At 35.6% G+C, this 18,701-nt stretch overlaps 1 protein-coding gene across 1 annotated transcript; it reads left to right on the top strand.

Moving 5' to 3' along the window:
• Positions 1-4,678: 4,678 nt before the first annotated feature.
• On the top strand, positions 4,679-7,011 carry LOC123696030 (aryl hydrocarbon receptor nuclear translocator-like protein 1). Its single transcript, XM_045642019.1, has one exon. It carries the CDS (start codon positions 4,960-4,962, stop codon positions 6,529-6,531), a length of 1,572 nt encoding a protein of 523 aa, XP_045497975.1. The 5' UTR covers positions 4,679-4,959; the 3' UTR covers positions 6,532-7,011.
• Positions 7,012-18,701: the final 11,690 nt, after the last annotated feature.

Here is an 18,701-nt window from a genome sequence, read left to right as displayed (position 1 = left end):
TAGTGAGATTACTAATGGAGTATATTTATTAATGATATGAATTAATTCAGATTTTTTAGGCAGAATGCTCCTGCAATTCCAATGTATTATGTTCGAAGCCATTGTTTTTTATTGTGTTATTAATAATTTTATTAAGTAAAGCAACGTTGGACGGTCTTAATGTCTTACTTTGTTGTAATAAATTGATTAAAGCGAGTAAAATTTCCATTATAGCACCATTTTGAGTATCATTAGATGGAGATATCTTGTAGGCACACCCATTGTCAGGTGTAGGCATTTGACATTCTTTAATTAAAGCTTCATGAGCAGCTCTATCATAGCCTTGGCTACTTTTTGGTGGCGAACGTTGTTTTTTAAAAACAGTCTTTTTATGAGATGTATTTATATTTGAATTTTGTAAACTATGCTTTGGTGAGACTTGCAATGTTGAATTGTTAAGCACTTCGGCATAAGGTTTTTTTACCTGTGGGTGTAATTTAAGTGCCTCTCCATATGACACGTTCTTCTGAGCCATAGTAAGTTTAATTAGTTTCTGACGATTATATTCAGGACAGTTTTTATTATTTGCAAAATGTAAACCAGAACACATTATACATGATGCACCATCCTCTTCAACATTGCAAGTTTCACCACTATGATCTTGCCCGCATTTATAGCAACGGGGCTTGGATCTACAAATTGATTTTGTGTGACCATACCTACAGCAATTATAACACTGAATGGTTGGAAATATATATAGCTCTACAGGTAAAGAATTATAACAAATAAATATTCTTGATGGGAGTGTTTGCCCATCAAAAGTTAATATTACAGATTGTGAAGGCTTCCATGTAACTGTACCATCAATAATAACTTTATAATTAATTCTGCGTACTTTTATTATAGAGCCACATCCATTAGGAACAACTATATTTTCTTTAATTTCTTCCGGAGACCATTCTGATGGAATGCCTCTTACTAAGCCTATCCGAGAAACATGGAAGGATGGTATTTTTGCTCTTAGATTGAATGTTTCTAAGGCTTTATTATTAATAAATGTGTTAGCATCATGAGCAGTTGAAAAAGCAACAACGCATCTATTCCTGCCTATTCTTTTGACACTGCCTGCTACAATATTTTTAAAACTATTTTTTTTCAAAAATTGCCAAATGTAATTGGATGCAACGTAGAGCCATCACCGGGTGATGATTCACATCTTTGTACATGAACAACAAATGGAAAAGAGTCATGTTCAGTGTATATATTTCTAATTAAAGAATTAGACTGTAAATCAATTGAAATATTTTCCTTAGCTGATACAGAGTTGCTATTAGAGTTAACACTCTGGCGACCACTATCTAAATTCTCTAGGCTATTAATAGTATTTATATTTTTACCACGCTTCCTCTTTCTATTACCTTCTTGTTCCCAATCAAGTAGATCTTTATCGAAATTGTCATCATTGCTACATATTGTTACATAGCTAGCGACGGAGGGACCAGGTCCCAGACCTGATCCCTCATTCAAAGGATCAGGAGGATCCTTCATAGATTTCTATGAAGGAGACTCAATTGAAATATACAATTTACATAGGTACCTATTAAAAATAATATTAACAATAAAACTTACCAATATAATATAAAACTATAACTATTTACACTAAATACTATAATATTTACAACAAATTACTCCTCTGATCATAAAATTAAGTTTAATTTAAAATTAAAATTTAAAACACGCTCCCGCCTCGTTCGAAGTTTCCCGCGCTTTTTTTCTTTTTTTTTCGACAGGTCACTATTTTATCATTTAGGTGTCATCAGCTTAACTGACAATGACATTTTTATTTTTAAAATCACCATAGAATCAGACCAAGAAGCTATATGCTGGGTATCGACTTCGCGCTCCTGACGCGCGCGCCCTGAATGACCGCGCCGAGAGTGCGTTCCCCGGAGCGCGTTCCAAATATTTGAAGAATATCAACTAAGCGCGCCTGGCGCGCGTGGCAACTGTTTCAGTGTTTGACCGTTCATCATGGAAGCTAGTCGTGTACGAGCAGCAGCAGCTTTTGTAATTATACACAGCATAATAAAAAAGAAAAAAACAGAAACGAAAAGTGCGTTGGTGGATAAAGAGCTGTACCGAAAAAGAATGCAGTATGGAGTGACACTTAAAAGAGTTAGCAGTTCGAAGTGATAGAAGACACAATAAAAAACTTCACAAGAATGTCTACAGAAGATTTTGATTGCTTGCATAACTTGATAGAGCCAAAGGTGAAAAAAATGGACACCCAGTTTCGCGAAGCTATCAATGACTGAAAGGCTGGAGACTCGTATACAAGCTTGCAATACCTGTTCAGAGTTTCAAAGCAGTCTATATCTAGGATAGTCCCAGAATTATTATTCGGAGCGCTACAAACACAAAAAAATACCGACAAACCGTCTCCATTGGCGCGCGCGCCACGTTAATGCGTGGTAAAAAACCGACACCCGACGGAACGGACCGCTCCGCGTTCGACCGCTCCAACGAACATCTTGGCGCGCGTTCCAAACTGGTATCCATTTCACGCGGCTGGAGTGTGCGCGAATGTTCGATCTCTCGGAGCGCGAAGTCGATACCCAGCTTTAGTACACTGGAGATATCGTCAAGGACTCGTCTAGCACTGTCGACTGAGGACAAGTTCATTAACCCTTACTTATGTTTTTTATCCCTTTCACACCTAACTTGGTATTGCCACTGTTAATACGAAGTTTTCCCAAGGCTACTATAACTTTAATTTTCTGTGCAAAAGGTGAGTTTTTGTACATGAGGTTGTTGATAAATTACCAACAACATCATTTGAAGCATTGTTGGATGAGACAATTATTATTAATTATGCTAAATTTACTAAGTATCTGAGCCAATCATGAAAAAGTCACACCCTCTTAATATGGGTAGTCACCACAGGTAGTCACCATAATAAAATTATGGCTACTCTCAGTTTGTCAATATGGTAATTTTTGTTGTTGCGTATTCAATAAATATTTTCCGAATGTATTGTATTGTGCAAAATTGCAAAAGTGTTTGGAAACCAAATTCTGGGATAAAATTTCACAGGCAAGTGTATATTTACGTTATTTACAATATTCCTCAATACTCGTGCATTTACCTGCTTAGAATCATTTTCACGGCAAAAATCGTCACATTTATCATCAATTTACTAAGCAATCATGTTAAATATCTTCTATCTATCTTCTTTTCCTAATAATTTAATCATTTTTCAATAAACAAATTTAACATGTAAGGTAACCATGATGACGAGATTTTACGGATAGCGAAGAAAATATTGTAATAACAATATTATGATGAACATTTAGAACACCATTTCAAAGATTTTGATACTAGTAATGAAACAACGTACGAGATCAGTATTGCACTCACATATTATGGTTTTAAGTTTGATCTTTTTTACATTGTAATTCATTTTTTTAGCTTAATTTTTGAAGTGAAACTTCTTTATCGGAGTTGGATAAAAATTTAGTGTAACAGTTTTTCGTTACGCGTGACATTTTTCCGTTACGCGCCATCTTTTTCTTATCCCTACCACGCGTGATTCGACGTATTTCTGTAAAGTTGCATATAGTTAATTATTTTTCGAAAAATAATGTCATAAACTCATAAAGAACTTTCTCTTCTTACGTGTGTACCTACACTAGTACACGCACACATTTTTTTGTTTTACGTATTTCAGTTTTCCAAAAAATGAAGTAAAAATAAATATATGTGCCTATCAAGGGTAAAATTACTGAGGATTACTACCCAGAGAAAAAATACCTTTTGAAAAATAAACAAAGTTAGCTGAAATTTTTACAAGGCTGCTATAAACAGTTTTTCTTTGATGATTTTGGCTTGAAATTGACCCGTCGAAGCAACGCGTTTAAAAAGAAGATCTGAGTAGCTTACAATTTGGTAAACAGCATCTGATGCAAAACACAACTTTCCTCTATTTACAAAGGATGTTAATTGTTAATGCTATATATCGGTTCATATCCAGGCTTTGTAGCCAAGAGTTATTTAAAATTATCATTCTATACCAATTAAAATTGTATGTACCTATAAAGTATGGCCAGTAATATTATAATATAATTAATACTGTTAAAAATATATGTCGTTATTATTTATAGACCATGATTTTTAGTTTTTTCTATTTCGAAAAATCCTGAATATACAAACCAGTGTGGTCACCCACAGAAAGAGACAAAAAACAACACTGACGTCATTCAAGGTTATATTTTCTTGTGACAAGTCAATGGTCATAGTGCAATCTCCAGTGTATTAGATATAAGCTTCTTGCAAAGAAACATCTAAGAGAAACAGATTTATAAACAAAAATGTGTCAGCAATTTTAAAAACAAAGCAAGGTGTTAAGGATGAAGGAGGTTGTGTAAATTTTAATCCTTCGAAAAGGATGTTAAAATATAACTCTAACATTTATTGTGAGGATGAATAAATAAAACACAGAAATAAAACGTGTTAAGAAAATCAGTATTTTTATTGGTGATGTCCTATGTAAGTCGGTATATTTCAGTATTTTTTTGAGGTGCCTCGGTATTTTTGTAAAATTTAATCTGGTCACACTGATCCTCTTTCATCTTTGCTTGCATGCTTGGTACTTTTGTCATATCTATGGTCATCACAATTTCTGATTGCGATTTGCGATTCAGCGATTGGTCGTGGTGTACGGTAGTGTCGCACGCTCGGTTGTTGTGATAATATTTGGAAAAAAACGTGCTATCTAGTGAAATATATGAAAATAAACATTACCGAAGAATTTATGAAAAACAAGTAAACATTATTAGAATATTTTTTTTAATCTTAGACGAATTCAAGACAAAAATGTAATGTTTATTCTGTTATTTATTTCTGTGTCCTCAGTGTAAGTGTATGAATGACATCTAAACAAGGACGACTTGTTAATAATATTTAATATTGGTTGTGTTCACGATGGCGGCTTCAGGAGCTGCGAATACGAGGCTGAATGTCTATCCAGCAGCATCGGCTCCAATGGGCCTTGCTAGTCCAGATTTTGGAATGTCTATGTCTGTACCACAACATAGTCACACATTAAAATTTGAGGCACGAAGTTCCAGCTGTGGCGATTCTTCTTCCGAAGCTTATTCACCAGAATTACCTAGGGCTAAAGCGAGCGATAGAGAATGTCGGATTATAGCAGAGAAACATCGCCGAAGTCAATTCAATTCGGAAATTGGACAAATGATGACCCTTCTCTCTGATATAGTGCACTCTCAACGTAAAGTTGATAAGACAAGTGTTTTGAGACTTGCTGCTAATAAGTTACGAAATGAACATGTCTTTGGTAATTCAATCAAATGTTGTCACTTAGAAACATGGTCAAACGCAATTCTGAAATTTTTTGATATTATTGGCGGTTTTATGATTGCTGTCACTTGTCGCGGTCGCATCTTCAATGTTTCTCCCAATGTTCAGGAAAAATTAGGTTACTGTCACATTGATTTGCTTGGCCAAGACATTTATAATTATGTTCACATTGAAGATAAAGAAACACTAAGAAAGCATATCTATCCCGTTCAACTGCAGACAGGCTGTGACGCTAAAATGTTTGAACAGCATCATAACTTTAGTATCAGACTAATGCGTGCTGGTACACGAGCTGATCCTCCAAAATATGAGCGTTGCCGCATTGATGGCATGCTTCGTCGATCAGATAAAGCTACATCTAACGGAGTAGAAGATGAGAAAACAATTCGCAGGCAGAGGGTGCGACACCAGAGAACATTTTCTTCCAGTGGCAACGATTTTGTTTTCATTGGTATGGTCCACCTGATCACTAACCCATTACCACCAAGAATGCTGCCACCAACAGCATACACAGAATACTGGACAAGGCATCTAATTGACGGCAGAATTGTTCAATGTGACCAGAGCATATCATTAGCAGCTGGCTATATGACTGAAGAAGTGACTGGGACATCTGCTTTTGTTTTTATGCACAAAGAAGATGTGCGTTGGGTAATTTGTGTGTTGCGCCAGATGTACGATCAGAGCAAGGAATTTGGTGAGTCTTATTATAGATTAATGTCCCGGTCTGGTCATTTCATTTATATGCGAACAAGAGGTTATTTAGAAATTGATAAAGATACAAAAAAGGTTCAAAGCTTTGTCTGTGTAAACAGTGTTATAGGCGAGGAATATGGCCATAAAATGATGAAAGAGATGAAACGTAAATATTCAGTTATGGTAGATGATGGCAGAAATCAAACTGACAAAGTAGTTGCTACAGATGATGCTCCTGTTGAACATCCAAAGCACTTGGAAAGAATTGTTATGCATTTGGTAGAACCAGCTGTGAGTGAAAGCTATGATGAATTAAAATTGGTAGCTCCATCAAAGGAAAACATAATTTCTGCAATTAAGAATAGTGAAAAGGTTGTGCAAGAGACTGGAGTTAGATTTGATACTAGAAAAAGGAAAAATTCTGATAGCGATGACAACAGTGAACAATTAAAAAGGCATAGTTGCCTTTCAGACTGTTAATTTTATGTGTGTTCCTTCAAATGGGCATCTCTGTGCAAATATAGTTTCATAAGTTAAATAATTACACATTAAATAGTACATCATCTATGTTTGAATGATGCGTGTTAAAATGAATGTATTTTGTTTTTAAAATACCATTCGGAGCCAAATTGTGTCCAACTTGTCCCTCCATAAAGTTAGTCTTTATGTTTATTAATTTTTAATTTTTTTTTTTATATGTTGAAGGGTAGGATGTCATAAAACCTTTTTGTTAAGCTTTTTTAAATTGGATACTATTAAACAAGTAATGTAGATTACTTTGTGCCAAACATGATACTAAGGATTTTTCATAAATATTAAATTAAGTATGATGATATATTGTTGGGAAAAACTGAGGCACTAAATTTGTATAGATGTAATTGTATGACACATAACTATATAGAGGTAGTTGTTATTGTGACAAATAATTCATTTAGTAACATCCAAACAGCTGATGTTAATTTAGTTAACTCAGGCCCCGGAATCACAGACACAATAGAAAATCTATTGTGTTGTGGACCGATCGGGCCTTTCGGGGCTCAATGGGTTAAATTGTTTCTTTAAATGATTGAATAATTGCCTGTTCAGTTTTATCATTTGGTGATTGTAAAGGTGAGGAACATTGGCGAATTTATAATGGCAGGGTTTGAAAAGCCATTTCTATTGACAATACTTGTTTCAAAGGGAAACAAGTTGTGACAAGCAGGGTAAAATAGTTGGTAAAGGTAGCAATAGTTTGAGCATGGGATTTTTAAATACTTACATATTATGTAGAACAAAACAAATTGGGTTTTTACCAAAATAGTGACTGAGGCTACATTTCCTTTAATATTTGCAACGAATAATAGCTTGTTTGATATTATCTTTATTTTTATATAAACTTGATTTAATTATTGCTGATGTAATTTGATGTAACATTGTGTTGCTACGAATAACTTAAGTATATTATGATACTATAATCATTTCTATTAAATTATTCTTAAAGATCTTAATGTGGCATTGTTTAAGTACCTAGACTTACCTATCCAATGGATTTCCTATAATGGAACGAGTTACTTTACTACATAAGTCAAATATAATAATTGTTGATTGTCATAGTCTTAACATAGGCTAAAAGACAATATTTAAAATAACGTGATAATTTTATTGGAGAACAACAACAACTATTTTTATTTATTTTCATATGAAATATATTCAATGATATCTTGGATAATATCAGGTAATGTTACATAAATTTATTACTTGTGTAGACTTTATTCAAATAGGTACCCTATTTTGTATATCTGTACTCTGTAGGAATGTATCCAATTAAATATCTAATAAATGATCTTTCTTTCTTTCTTAATATGCTGATGCTATAAGGCCAATTTGTAATCCATTGGATGGAGGGTCCATAATACAATATGTAAATAATTGCTCTTGCCAGGGTGCTCAATAAATTTAAATCATTTGTATATTGTTACAATCATCTATTTGAATTTTAGAGAAAACAAATATGTGTACTCTTATCATTTTAAGTTTACACATTTTGGTAATAATAAAATTATCCATTTATTGATTGGTATTTAATGTTGTAAATATACAATTGTAGTATACAAATATTTGACTGAATGTTTATTCAATTATTAAATGATATCAAAAGTTTAGGATAAGACTTTTTGTGTAATGCTTGGATATGTTTACATGTTATCTATATGTATCCCATGGCACCTGGTGTTCAATGTCTGTATATAGCATGTAATCATGATTGTTTAGTGGATGTTTTAAGAGAATTTGTACTGTGACTGTTTTTATCCTATTTTAGGGCTTAAGTTAGGAGGTTTTATAGTTGAAGAACTTGTACAGTATGATAATTAAATCCATTTCCACCGCTGTGCAATATACTATCAGAAATTCAATTGGAAAGTATCTCTGTAAGAAATAAACTTAATAACATAAATTTATCCACCAAATTGCTAGTGGATTTGAAAATTTCTTCTGTGTGTTATTAATTTTTTTGAAGTGAAAACTTCTTTAGCGGCGTTGGGTATAAAATCTTAAACTCGCGTCAGGACACGTGGCCTGATCGAAAAAGCGTAAGACGGATGTTTTTTTTTTTGGCCCTTATATTCCATGCGTAAGACGGATACCATTCCAAAATATCAAACATGCTGAACGTTAATAATCAAGTTTTCACTTCTGCCGGCACTCCCGGAGTGCAACCCGTCTTTTTTAATGATAAAAGCTGTTCCCAGTTGCCCTTTGCCTGCATTGTAATATTTAACATCGTAATATCTAGCACATAAACTAGGTAGTTATTAGGGATTAGGCCGTAATATAATTCATCGTCCACTTGTGGCCATTCAATTTTCCATAATGTTGATCTTGTTGCGTAATTGTAAGTTCCCATTATGTAATATTTAACCAATATAGTTAATATTTTTAAATATTTTCTCGGGGCTGCCAGATTTGTTATTTAATCACGAGCACGAATATACACAACGTATACACTATACACCCTTGCTTAGGGTCATCTCAACAAATAGTTGCATATTATGATTTAAGTCATCAAGCAGAATGAGTTTAGATTATTATGCTGGCCTATATATTTTTGGTGATTTACTTAAATAATTATCTCTAGTCGTAGTTTAAAATTTATTTACCTTTTTTAATTGTTTTAATGTGCCATGTTATGAATCGAGTTGCAATTTTGGGTACAATTTAATACTGCTTTTGGCAGCCCTATTTTAGTTAGTGTAAGCGTGTGATAAAATATGTTTATTTGTTGACCATGATTTTGTCAGCAAATATACTATTAATTATTATTATTTAATGGCTAGATATAAAGTATCTTTTCGTATTTTTACATAATTAAAACTAGTTTGTGACAAGTAGTTATGTGTGGAATAAAATTGTCTTTGAAATCTTTTGGCCAACTAGCAACATAAAATAATGAGGCAAGGCAACATAGAAAGCATCTTTTAAATAACTTATGTTATATGTATTCTTTACGTTTTCAATCTTATACTTAGCAAAATCCTATCCATTAAATGTTTTTTTACTTATTGAAGGAAACCCGCTAGCGATTTTCCATAAGTTTTATAAAATGGACTAAAGAACAATGGTGTTTTAGTCTACGTGAGTAAATAGATGTAATTAGTTTTTTTGCATTCCGCCAATAATAATTAATCATAAACACGAAAGTGCAATCGTGTGAGATCTGTATTCTCTATTCTGTACGTAGGTAACGGTTTTCTTGTAATGATATTTTTGTATGATTGATAAACTCTAATTGGGCTATTAAATAGGTAATTAAATAATGTACCTATCGTATACAATATCTGTATTTGAATGCCTACAACCCACGAGAATTAATTAATGTTTACGTCATAAGTATAAATTAGTCATTAATTTGCGACCAAAATTATATTTTACATGGATATTATTCGATGTACCTATGTAATAAAATGTTCGAAAATATTGAATTCTTTAATTTCTCAGTCCCATTAACTTGTTTACCTAGTTATTTTATTTAACATCAAACCTTGAATGTCAGGCAAGTAGGTACAATAATACTTTGTATACCTATAGGCATTTAATTGGAAGTGTTAATCACAACATCGTGTGATGATGTTGCGAGTTGCGACCCGTCCAACAGGTTTTTGTATCGTTATTATTGTCTAATATTTTTAATATTGATGTTTAGAAGCAACAGTGTTTATTTTATGAGTAATTGTTAACTTCTAGTTTTATAAAAGTGAGTAAATTGATTAGTATAAAAACTTAACCTTGATGTTGTAGAAGTAGGTAAACAAGTGACGTACGCAGGAGGTTAACTTGGCATTTACAAAATTATTGGAATGTTTCATCATCATCAGCCCATATACGTTCCCACGGCTGGGACACGGGCCTCCTATGAGGGTACAGGCCATAATCCACCACGCTGGCCAAGTGCGGGTTGGCGGATGACACATGTCGTCGAACTTTTTTAATTCTTCGACATATCGGTTTCCTCACGATGTTTTTCCTTCACCGTTCGTTGGAATGTTTGTTATGTATAAAATAAAATACTGATCAAGAGCGAGTCTTACTTGCACACCCAGGGTTCCGAACAAACCTATTTTTTATTGTTATACCTATGTTATAACTTTTAATTTAGCAATTTTTCCTTTATCTATGGCTAGCTGCGCTCCGCGGGTTCACCCGCGTGGCTCCGCTCCTGTTAGCCTTCCTCTATAAATGGGCTATCCAACACCGAAATAATTTTTCAAATCGGACCAGTAGTTCCTGAGATTAGCGCGTTCAAACAAACAAACTCTTCAGCCTTATAATATTAGTATTAGTATAGATAAAGACGATGCTTTGAGTAAGATCCCAGAGCCGTAAGACAAAACTTATTTTCTAAAGCATATAGGGTGGAGTCTCCTATTATCGGCCTGCTCCTAATATCGGCCTTTTCGAGAAAATGGAATATAACTATAAATATCGATCTTATATCATAAAATTTTTTATGCAAAAAGAGACTCTATATACATAAGCAAAACCTCCCAAATTTCGGTGTGGGTACCTTAACTGTTGAAGATTCAGTTGGCCATAGAGCACGCGCAGGTACGAATATGCGTAGTTTGGCGGCATTGCGGAGTCAAATCCCTGAGTCGACGCTTTACGTGGATAAGTATTTTAATGGAATTAAACAAACCTATAGTATTTAAATTTATATATTCTTAAAGAAAAACAGTCAAATTATCGATAAAATAGTGTGTTTTTACATTTATTTGTCTTTTTAATGAAATAATTGCGGGGCCGAGATTAGGGATCTGTATTTATTGATAAATCTCAACATCGGCCGGGTGGTCGATATTGGGGTAATGTATGAAAACTTTAAATAACATGTTTAGCTATTTTATATGTTAGCAGTGATATTAATAAGGTTAGAAATGAAACAGCAGCTCCGTTTGATCACTAGATCCTAAAGTCGGCCGCCTAAAAAGATTTTTATTAGCTGCGGCCGATATAGAGAGAATCGATGCGTAATAACGGCCACCTTAGTAAAACCTTTTCTACTACCGTACCGTCGGACTTTACAATAAACAGGGCTAGTGATACAAGATGTATTTTAATTTTTGATAATCATGCCGGCATTGTGCCGGCAGTGAATGCCGTCAAAAATCAAAGTATGAGCATCAGAGACGCAATTCGACAATACAACATTCCGACGACCACTTTACAAGGTAGACTTCATGGAAGAATAGACACAGATTGCACAGTTGGTAGAGATACCGTCGAAGAAGATGAAATTGTTCAATGGATGATACGGATGGCTATTTGTGGTTTTCCTAGATCACGTAGCAATGTGATAAATAGCGTTAAAAATATGATAAAATAAGATAAAAGATCCAATCCGTTTAAAATGGACAACCAAAGAAAAAGTGGTATTCCTTGTTTTTAAAAAGACACTCAATTCTTAATGAAAGGGCTCCAGAAGCTATTACTCTGGCCAGGGCTGTAGTTACAGAAGAAAGTGGTTTAATGACTTACAAGAACATATAAAAATTAAAATCAATCGGGCACGGAAGACATAATTATTACAAGATCCACGGAGAATATTAAATAGGGATAAGACGAGCTTTAGTATTTGTCCGAAGACAGGTGAAGTAATAGAGCCTAAGGTATGGAAGAAAATTTATGAAGTTGCTAAGGGTAGTGAAAAAATAACAATAACTGTTTTGCTAGTCATATCTACAGCAGGAGAATCTTTGCCTCCGATGGATGATTTCCCTATATCCATAGACCACTAAAGTAATCGTTTATAGCACCATCCTGGTTTCTCAGTTTATCAAATATTGGTGGATGAGAAGTGTATGTAGTATTCTATGAATATGTTGCAAATGGCTATAATGATTGGGTGATTTCTGATAACATTTCAAAGCCAATTCTTTTTCTAGTTGATGGACACAAGTCTCATTTAACCCGGTATCTTTATTAATTGTCTTAAGAATACTGAATTAGTTACATTACTTTTAATTTTTAAGACAATGTAACGAAAATACCAATCATGATAGGTGAGTTAAAAAAATGATTTGTATCTTAATTGATAATAAAAAATGTTACAAGTTTTACGTTTTATTGATCTAACTTCACCTTAGAAAAGATATGCCGATATTAGGGCCAAAGACGGCAGATATTAGGGTGTTATCTTGCTATTAGTGGCCGATATTGAGGGAAATCGGCATACTCGAAATAAAAATTCTATATTAAATAAAGTAACAATGGATTCGTAATTTTGAAAATGTAGTAATGGAGTTTCAATATCTATCTACCTAAATAAGGCACTGTAAGAAAGAAAAAGCTATCAATGTAAAAATTACATCCAGTCAAAGTTCAAAAAAAGTTGACATGGCCGATAATTGGTGCCACCACCCTAAGTAAGTTTCGGTTCACAGTAGTCTAGTGTACTTTTTAATATCTGAATGCTTGTGGAGCTCTACCAGTGACACCTGCGCCACCTGAGCCAAAACTTTTATCAGACGCTATAAAGCTCCAATAAATGAACTTAGTTAATTTATTTTTAGATGTCTGATTTTTTGATATGTTATTAAGATAACTATTACAATGTTATATTTAATCAGTCAGACAAATTGCAATGATCAAATATCCCCTAAACACAAAAATTACTCAACCATGAGTATGAGCGCGAGAAACCACGCGTGCATGAGAAAAATTGTCCTGACAGACAGACAGACGAACGGACAACAAAGTGATCCTGAATGGTTCCGTATTTTCCTTTTGTGTTTCGAAACCCTAAAAATATGGTTTGATCACGATCCGAGGTATACATATGTGATTAAAAAAGGAATGGTTACATAAAGACATAAAATTACTTAGGTACCTACTGATGAATGGTGTTTTTTATATTTCGTACCTATCTACTTTGCTACTTTTTTCATCAAACCGCGTTCACAACCAGTTTCAATTTGACATTGAACTCGGTTAAATTTTTAATGAAACAGCTTGTCGCTAGATGTGCGTCCGTATGTATCTTAAAGGTATCTTATAATAAACAATAATACATACCTACCTATATTATGTAGAAAAATAAAACAACCATTATTTCATGAAGTTAAGTTTGAATGAGTTCATTGAGTTGTTTTAGCCTTTTAGGGCAATGGGTTTCTTTACAGTTTTCAGTATTTATGTATGTACTTATAGTGAATAGTGCTTTAAAATTGATAAAGGAATTAATTATTATGAATATAAGTGCTGATTTACACAGGGTCAGTAGACGAGTCAGTCGCGGCGCCGAATTTCTTCTTGACTTGTCTACTGACCCTGTGTAAATCAGCACTAACTTTATTTTCCTTTAGACTTCTACAGTCTACTAGAATCGTTTTTTTTTTTTTTTACCTAAAATAATGAACCTAAGGTATCATTATTGAAAATTACGATCTAGCCTTTTACTATAGGCTAATGAGTAATATAAATCTAACTTAATTTGCTAGGTATAGTATGTCTAAGAATGTGTCCATTAACACTTCTTAATGTCTCTATTTAAGGCGAAGACACTTTATTCATGTGTTCTTTATGAATAGCAATCACTATATTACACTGACACTTCACTAAACTAACTCAAAAGGTTTTGTCCTTTTCAGTCTTCTCACTATGTCCGTGTTGTCAAGGAGCTGGATAGCCTCGACGTTCACATGATGGTGAAGTCTGCGTTCGTGAGCTTCGGCGTTCTTTTTAATTATGTCCGTGACGAGATCTACTTTAAGGTCCCGATGTAGGTCGTCATTTCTAATGTACCAAGGAGCATTCACGATCTCTCTCAGTACTTTATTTTGGAATCGTTGTATGATAGTGATATTGCTTTGTTTGGTACAGCCCCAAAGCTGACTACCATAAGTCCACAAAGGCATAAGGACTTGTTTATACAAGAGTAACTTGTTTTGCTTTGAGAGTGAAGAAAGCTTGCCAATTAGCCAGTACATAGCCTTATAGCGAAGCTCTAGCTCTTCGCGTTTCTTTTTGACATGAGCCTTCCAGCGAAGCTTTGCGTCAAGAGTCATACCCAGATATTTGGCTGTATTTTGATAAGGTATTACATGATTATTTATGTATACCGGGTGATAATTTGGCTTTTTGTTTGTGAAGTCTATGTGAATAGATTTAGACTCATTGAGTTTTATTCTCCATTTTTTCGTCCAGTCAAATATCGTATTAACAGCTGTCTGAACTTTTTCTACTGCTTCTTCTTGAGTGTCACCTGTAGCCATTATAGCTGTGTCATCCGCAAATGTTGCAATGGTGTTGTTCTCTAACTCAGGAATATCGCAAGTGTACAACAAGTACAGAATAGGACCCAGGACACTTCCTTGCGGTACTCCAGCCTTTATAGGCTTAAGGTCTGAATATGCATCATCTTGTCTTACTCTAAACATACGTTGTGATAAGTAAGACTCTAAGATGTCAGCAAACTGTTTTGGGAGCATATTTCTTAGTTTGTATTAGAGGTCCGCGCCACGCCGGCGTGCCGCCGCCGAGAGACCCCGGCGCGCCGCCGCCGCCGCCGGGTCACAGAAAAATTGGCGCCGAGTTCAAATTTTGCGCGCGAACACAGCACGCGTTGTTGTCTACAACACGGCAACTAGAATAGTTTTAGTTATAGAATTCAAGTTTTGGGCTAATAAATAACGAAATTCTGAACTAATATTATGAAAAGGGAGGATTTGAATTTCTCTTAGTTTTTACGTTTAACAATCTATAGAGGTATATTATATAAAACTCAAAGGTGACTGATATAGTGATCTATCAACGCACAGCCCAAACCACTGGACGTATCGGGCTGAAATTTGGCATGCAGGTAGATGTTAGGACGTAGGCATCCGCTAAGAAAGGATTTCCCGAAATTCTTGCGGGAACGGGGAAAAACGGGGATGCACGTACAAAGTCGTGGGCGGAAGCTAGTCTAATAATAATATTATAAAGCTGTTTTGTTTGAACGCGCTAATCTCGGGAACTACTAGTCCGATTTGAAAAATTCTTACGGTGTTAGATACTATATGTATTGGTTTTTTGCCGGGTGAAGCCGGGCGAAGTCAGGGCAGGCGTCTAGTATTACATAATAAACAAATATAATTTTGAAACAGTTCTTCTTAATTTTTCAAGAAAATTTTAATTTCGAGTTCGTGTGTGTTTAAGTTTGTATGGTTTTACATTACAACTGCTAAATCAATTTCGACAAAATTATATAACATTACAAGATTAACTATACTTTAAAACATACCTACTAATATTATGTATATACGCACATTGCAAAGCTAAATAAAGCCGGCCTAGAGGTCCGCGCCACGCCGGCGTGCCGCCGCCGAGAGACCCCGGCGCGCCGCCGCCGCCGCCGGGTCACAGAAAAATTGGCGCCGAGTTCAAATTTTGCGCGCGAACACAGCACGCGTTGTTGTCTACAACACGGCAACGATAATAGACAATGTCTACTAATTCGATGCCAGATGTTTTACTCCAAAAGCTAGCCAAAAACACTCCAATAGATTTATTGATAGGGATGACGACGTCGCTCAAGAGTGTTGGAGATATTTTGCTACGGCTAACCCTTCAGATTTAGGAGATATAAAGGGCAACATTCTTAAGTTCTGGGAACAAAAAAAAGTTGTTTTTCCTGGGCTTGCTGAATTAGCGCGATCGCTTCTATCTATCCCAGCTTCAAGCACGCCAAGTAAAAGGGTTTTTTCTGTAGCTGGGCTAGTCTTAACTGCGAAGAGATCGCGTCTAAATCCTGCAAAAGTTAACAAAATTATTTTTATCCATGATAATTATTAATTATAAACATGATTTGTTACAAATCAGTAACAATTCATTGCTATGCAGACGACAGTAGGGGGGATGCTCTTTATCCTGGCCATGCAAACACCTCAAAGGAAAGCCTCAATGAGAGTGGAAACAAACTTGTGCCTGAAGTCGAGTCTTCTCTCCAAGAAGTCTCGGGTTGGGGCGAACTTAATCGAGTTCAATCCCCTAAAGACACAGGTTTGCGCGTTCACCGCTAAAAAGACCTTAGTATATCGCCGAAAATCGGAATCCTCGGAGTTGAAATCACGAGTGACGTTCAATTCCGCAGTCATTTGGAAGCGAAGGCTAAATTAGCCTCGAAAAAACTTGGTGTGCTCAGTAGATCGAGATAGTACTTCAAGCCGGCCCACCGACTTCAGCTGTACAAGGCTCAGGTGCGACCGCATATGGGGTACTGTTCTCATCTCTGGGCCGGAGCCCCACAGTATCAACTCCTTCCTCTTGACCGCATCCAACGTCGAGCAGCTCGAATTGTCGATGACCGTAGGCTTTCCGATAGGCTCGACCCACTGTCAGTGCGGAGAGACGTTGCGTCTCTCTGTATACTGTACAGAATCTACTACGGGGAGTGCTCTGAGGAATTGTTCCACCTTTTACCAGCCGCACAATCTGGATGGTTGGCGCTCCACCACTGTCCGCTTCACGCGCAACTTCCTTCCGCGTACGGTGAAACTATGGAACGATTTGCCACCTGCGGTGTTCCCGAACAACTACGACATTGGGGCCTTCAAGAAAAGAGCTTATTTGTCCATAAAAGGCCGGCAAAGCACCTGTAACACTCCTAGTGTTACAAGTGTTTATGGACGGTGGTGACCACTTAACATCAGGTGGCCCACCTGCTCCTTTGCTTGCTCTGACATAAAAAAAAAACATTGCCAATAAAATTATTGGCAATGTTTATAATTATCATGTTCATCACTAAATAGTTAAGCTACTTGATTTTAATAAAAATAATTTTTTTATTAAACTTAAAGAGAGATTTTTCTACTGCCCGCCCACCCCCTAATAACTTTAAAAATAACTAGCCCACGCCGGCGACGCCGCGCCGCGCCGGGTGCCGCACCCGGCGCGCCGCCGCTGGGCTTTTGGACTGCAGCGCGGACCTCTAGTTTGTATATAAGCCCTTCGTGCCATACTTTATCAAATGCTTGCGCCACATCCAAAAATACCGTGGAGCAAACTTTTCTTTCTTCTAGAGCCTTTTCAATTATATTGGTTATCCTATGTACTTGGTCTATTGTAGAATGTCGTTCTCGGAATCCAAATTGGTACTCAGGAATTAAGTTTCTTTCCTCGATTATGGGTTTTAACCGTTTCAAGAAAAGTTTTTCAAATAATTTTGACATGATCGGCAGCAGAGAGATCGGCCGATATGAAGTAGTCTCATGTGGCGGTTTACCAGGTTTTGGTATCATTATAACTTCGGCTATTTTCCACACATCAGGCACACACTTAAGCCTAAAGGTAGCATTAATGATAGTAGTTAGTTTGACAATAGCCTTCCGCGGAAGGTTTCTAAGGATTTCTCCAGTAATGAGATCATAGCCAGGTGTTTTCTTTCGGCTAAGTCGTTTAATTTCACTGGATACTTCTCTTGGAGTGACTAGTCTTATTTCTAGCTCATCATTTGCTGTTTCTTCTACTAAAGCGAAGTGTTCATTCTCTTCATTGGGTTTGAAAATTTGCTCCAGATGTTGTGCAAATCTTGCTGCTTTTTGCTCGTTGCTTATTGCCCACCTCCCATTCACATCTTTGATTGGTGGGATATGCGTCATTGGTTTTTTTGAACTTTTTGTGGTTTTCCAAAGGGAGTAATCTGTTGTACGATCACTAGTTAGATGAGTAAGGAAGATATCCATTGATTCATCTTGGAATTTTTGAATTGTTCTTTTCAGTCTTTTCGTAAGATTATTAAGGACTGTTTTATCATGTGGAAATCTCGTGTGATGCCATATCTGTCTTTGTTGTCTTTTTTTGGCTATAAGATTTGTTATTTCTGGCGGATAGTTATTGGATTTTTTGCTTTTTCTAACAGTAGGTGTATTATTCCAAGCACTTTTCTGTATATCAACAATAAATTTTCTGATTTCATGCTCCAGATCTTCCTGGCATTTTAAAGGAATTTTTAATTCTATCACAGATTCCAAGTCCTTTTTAAAGCTTTCCCAATTAGTATATTTATTTACTAAAGTAGGATGGCTTTCCCTCATTATTATGCTCTCACTTATAGTTAGTATGATAGGCGAGTGGTCTGAGCTCATGTCATAACCTTCCTCAATGTGAAGAAAATTTTGTGATATATTTTTATA

This window comes from Colias croceus, chromosome 12 (genome assembly GCF_905220415.1).
Source record: "Colias croceus chromosome 12, ilColCroc2.1".
NCBI lineage: Eukaryota > Metazoa > Arthropoda > Insecta > Lepidoptera > Pieridae > Colias > Colias croceus.
The sequence above is the reverse complement of the archived record's forward strand: the minus strand, read 5'-3'. Positions and strand labels throughout refer to the sequence as shown.

What these genes read in the sequence shown, in the direction of transcription:
- LOC123696030 (XM_045642019.1), top strand. Translation starts at nt 4,960, where the DNA reads ATGGCGGCTTCAGGAGCTGCGAATACGAGGCTGAATGTCTATCCAGCA.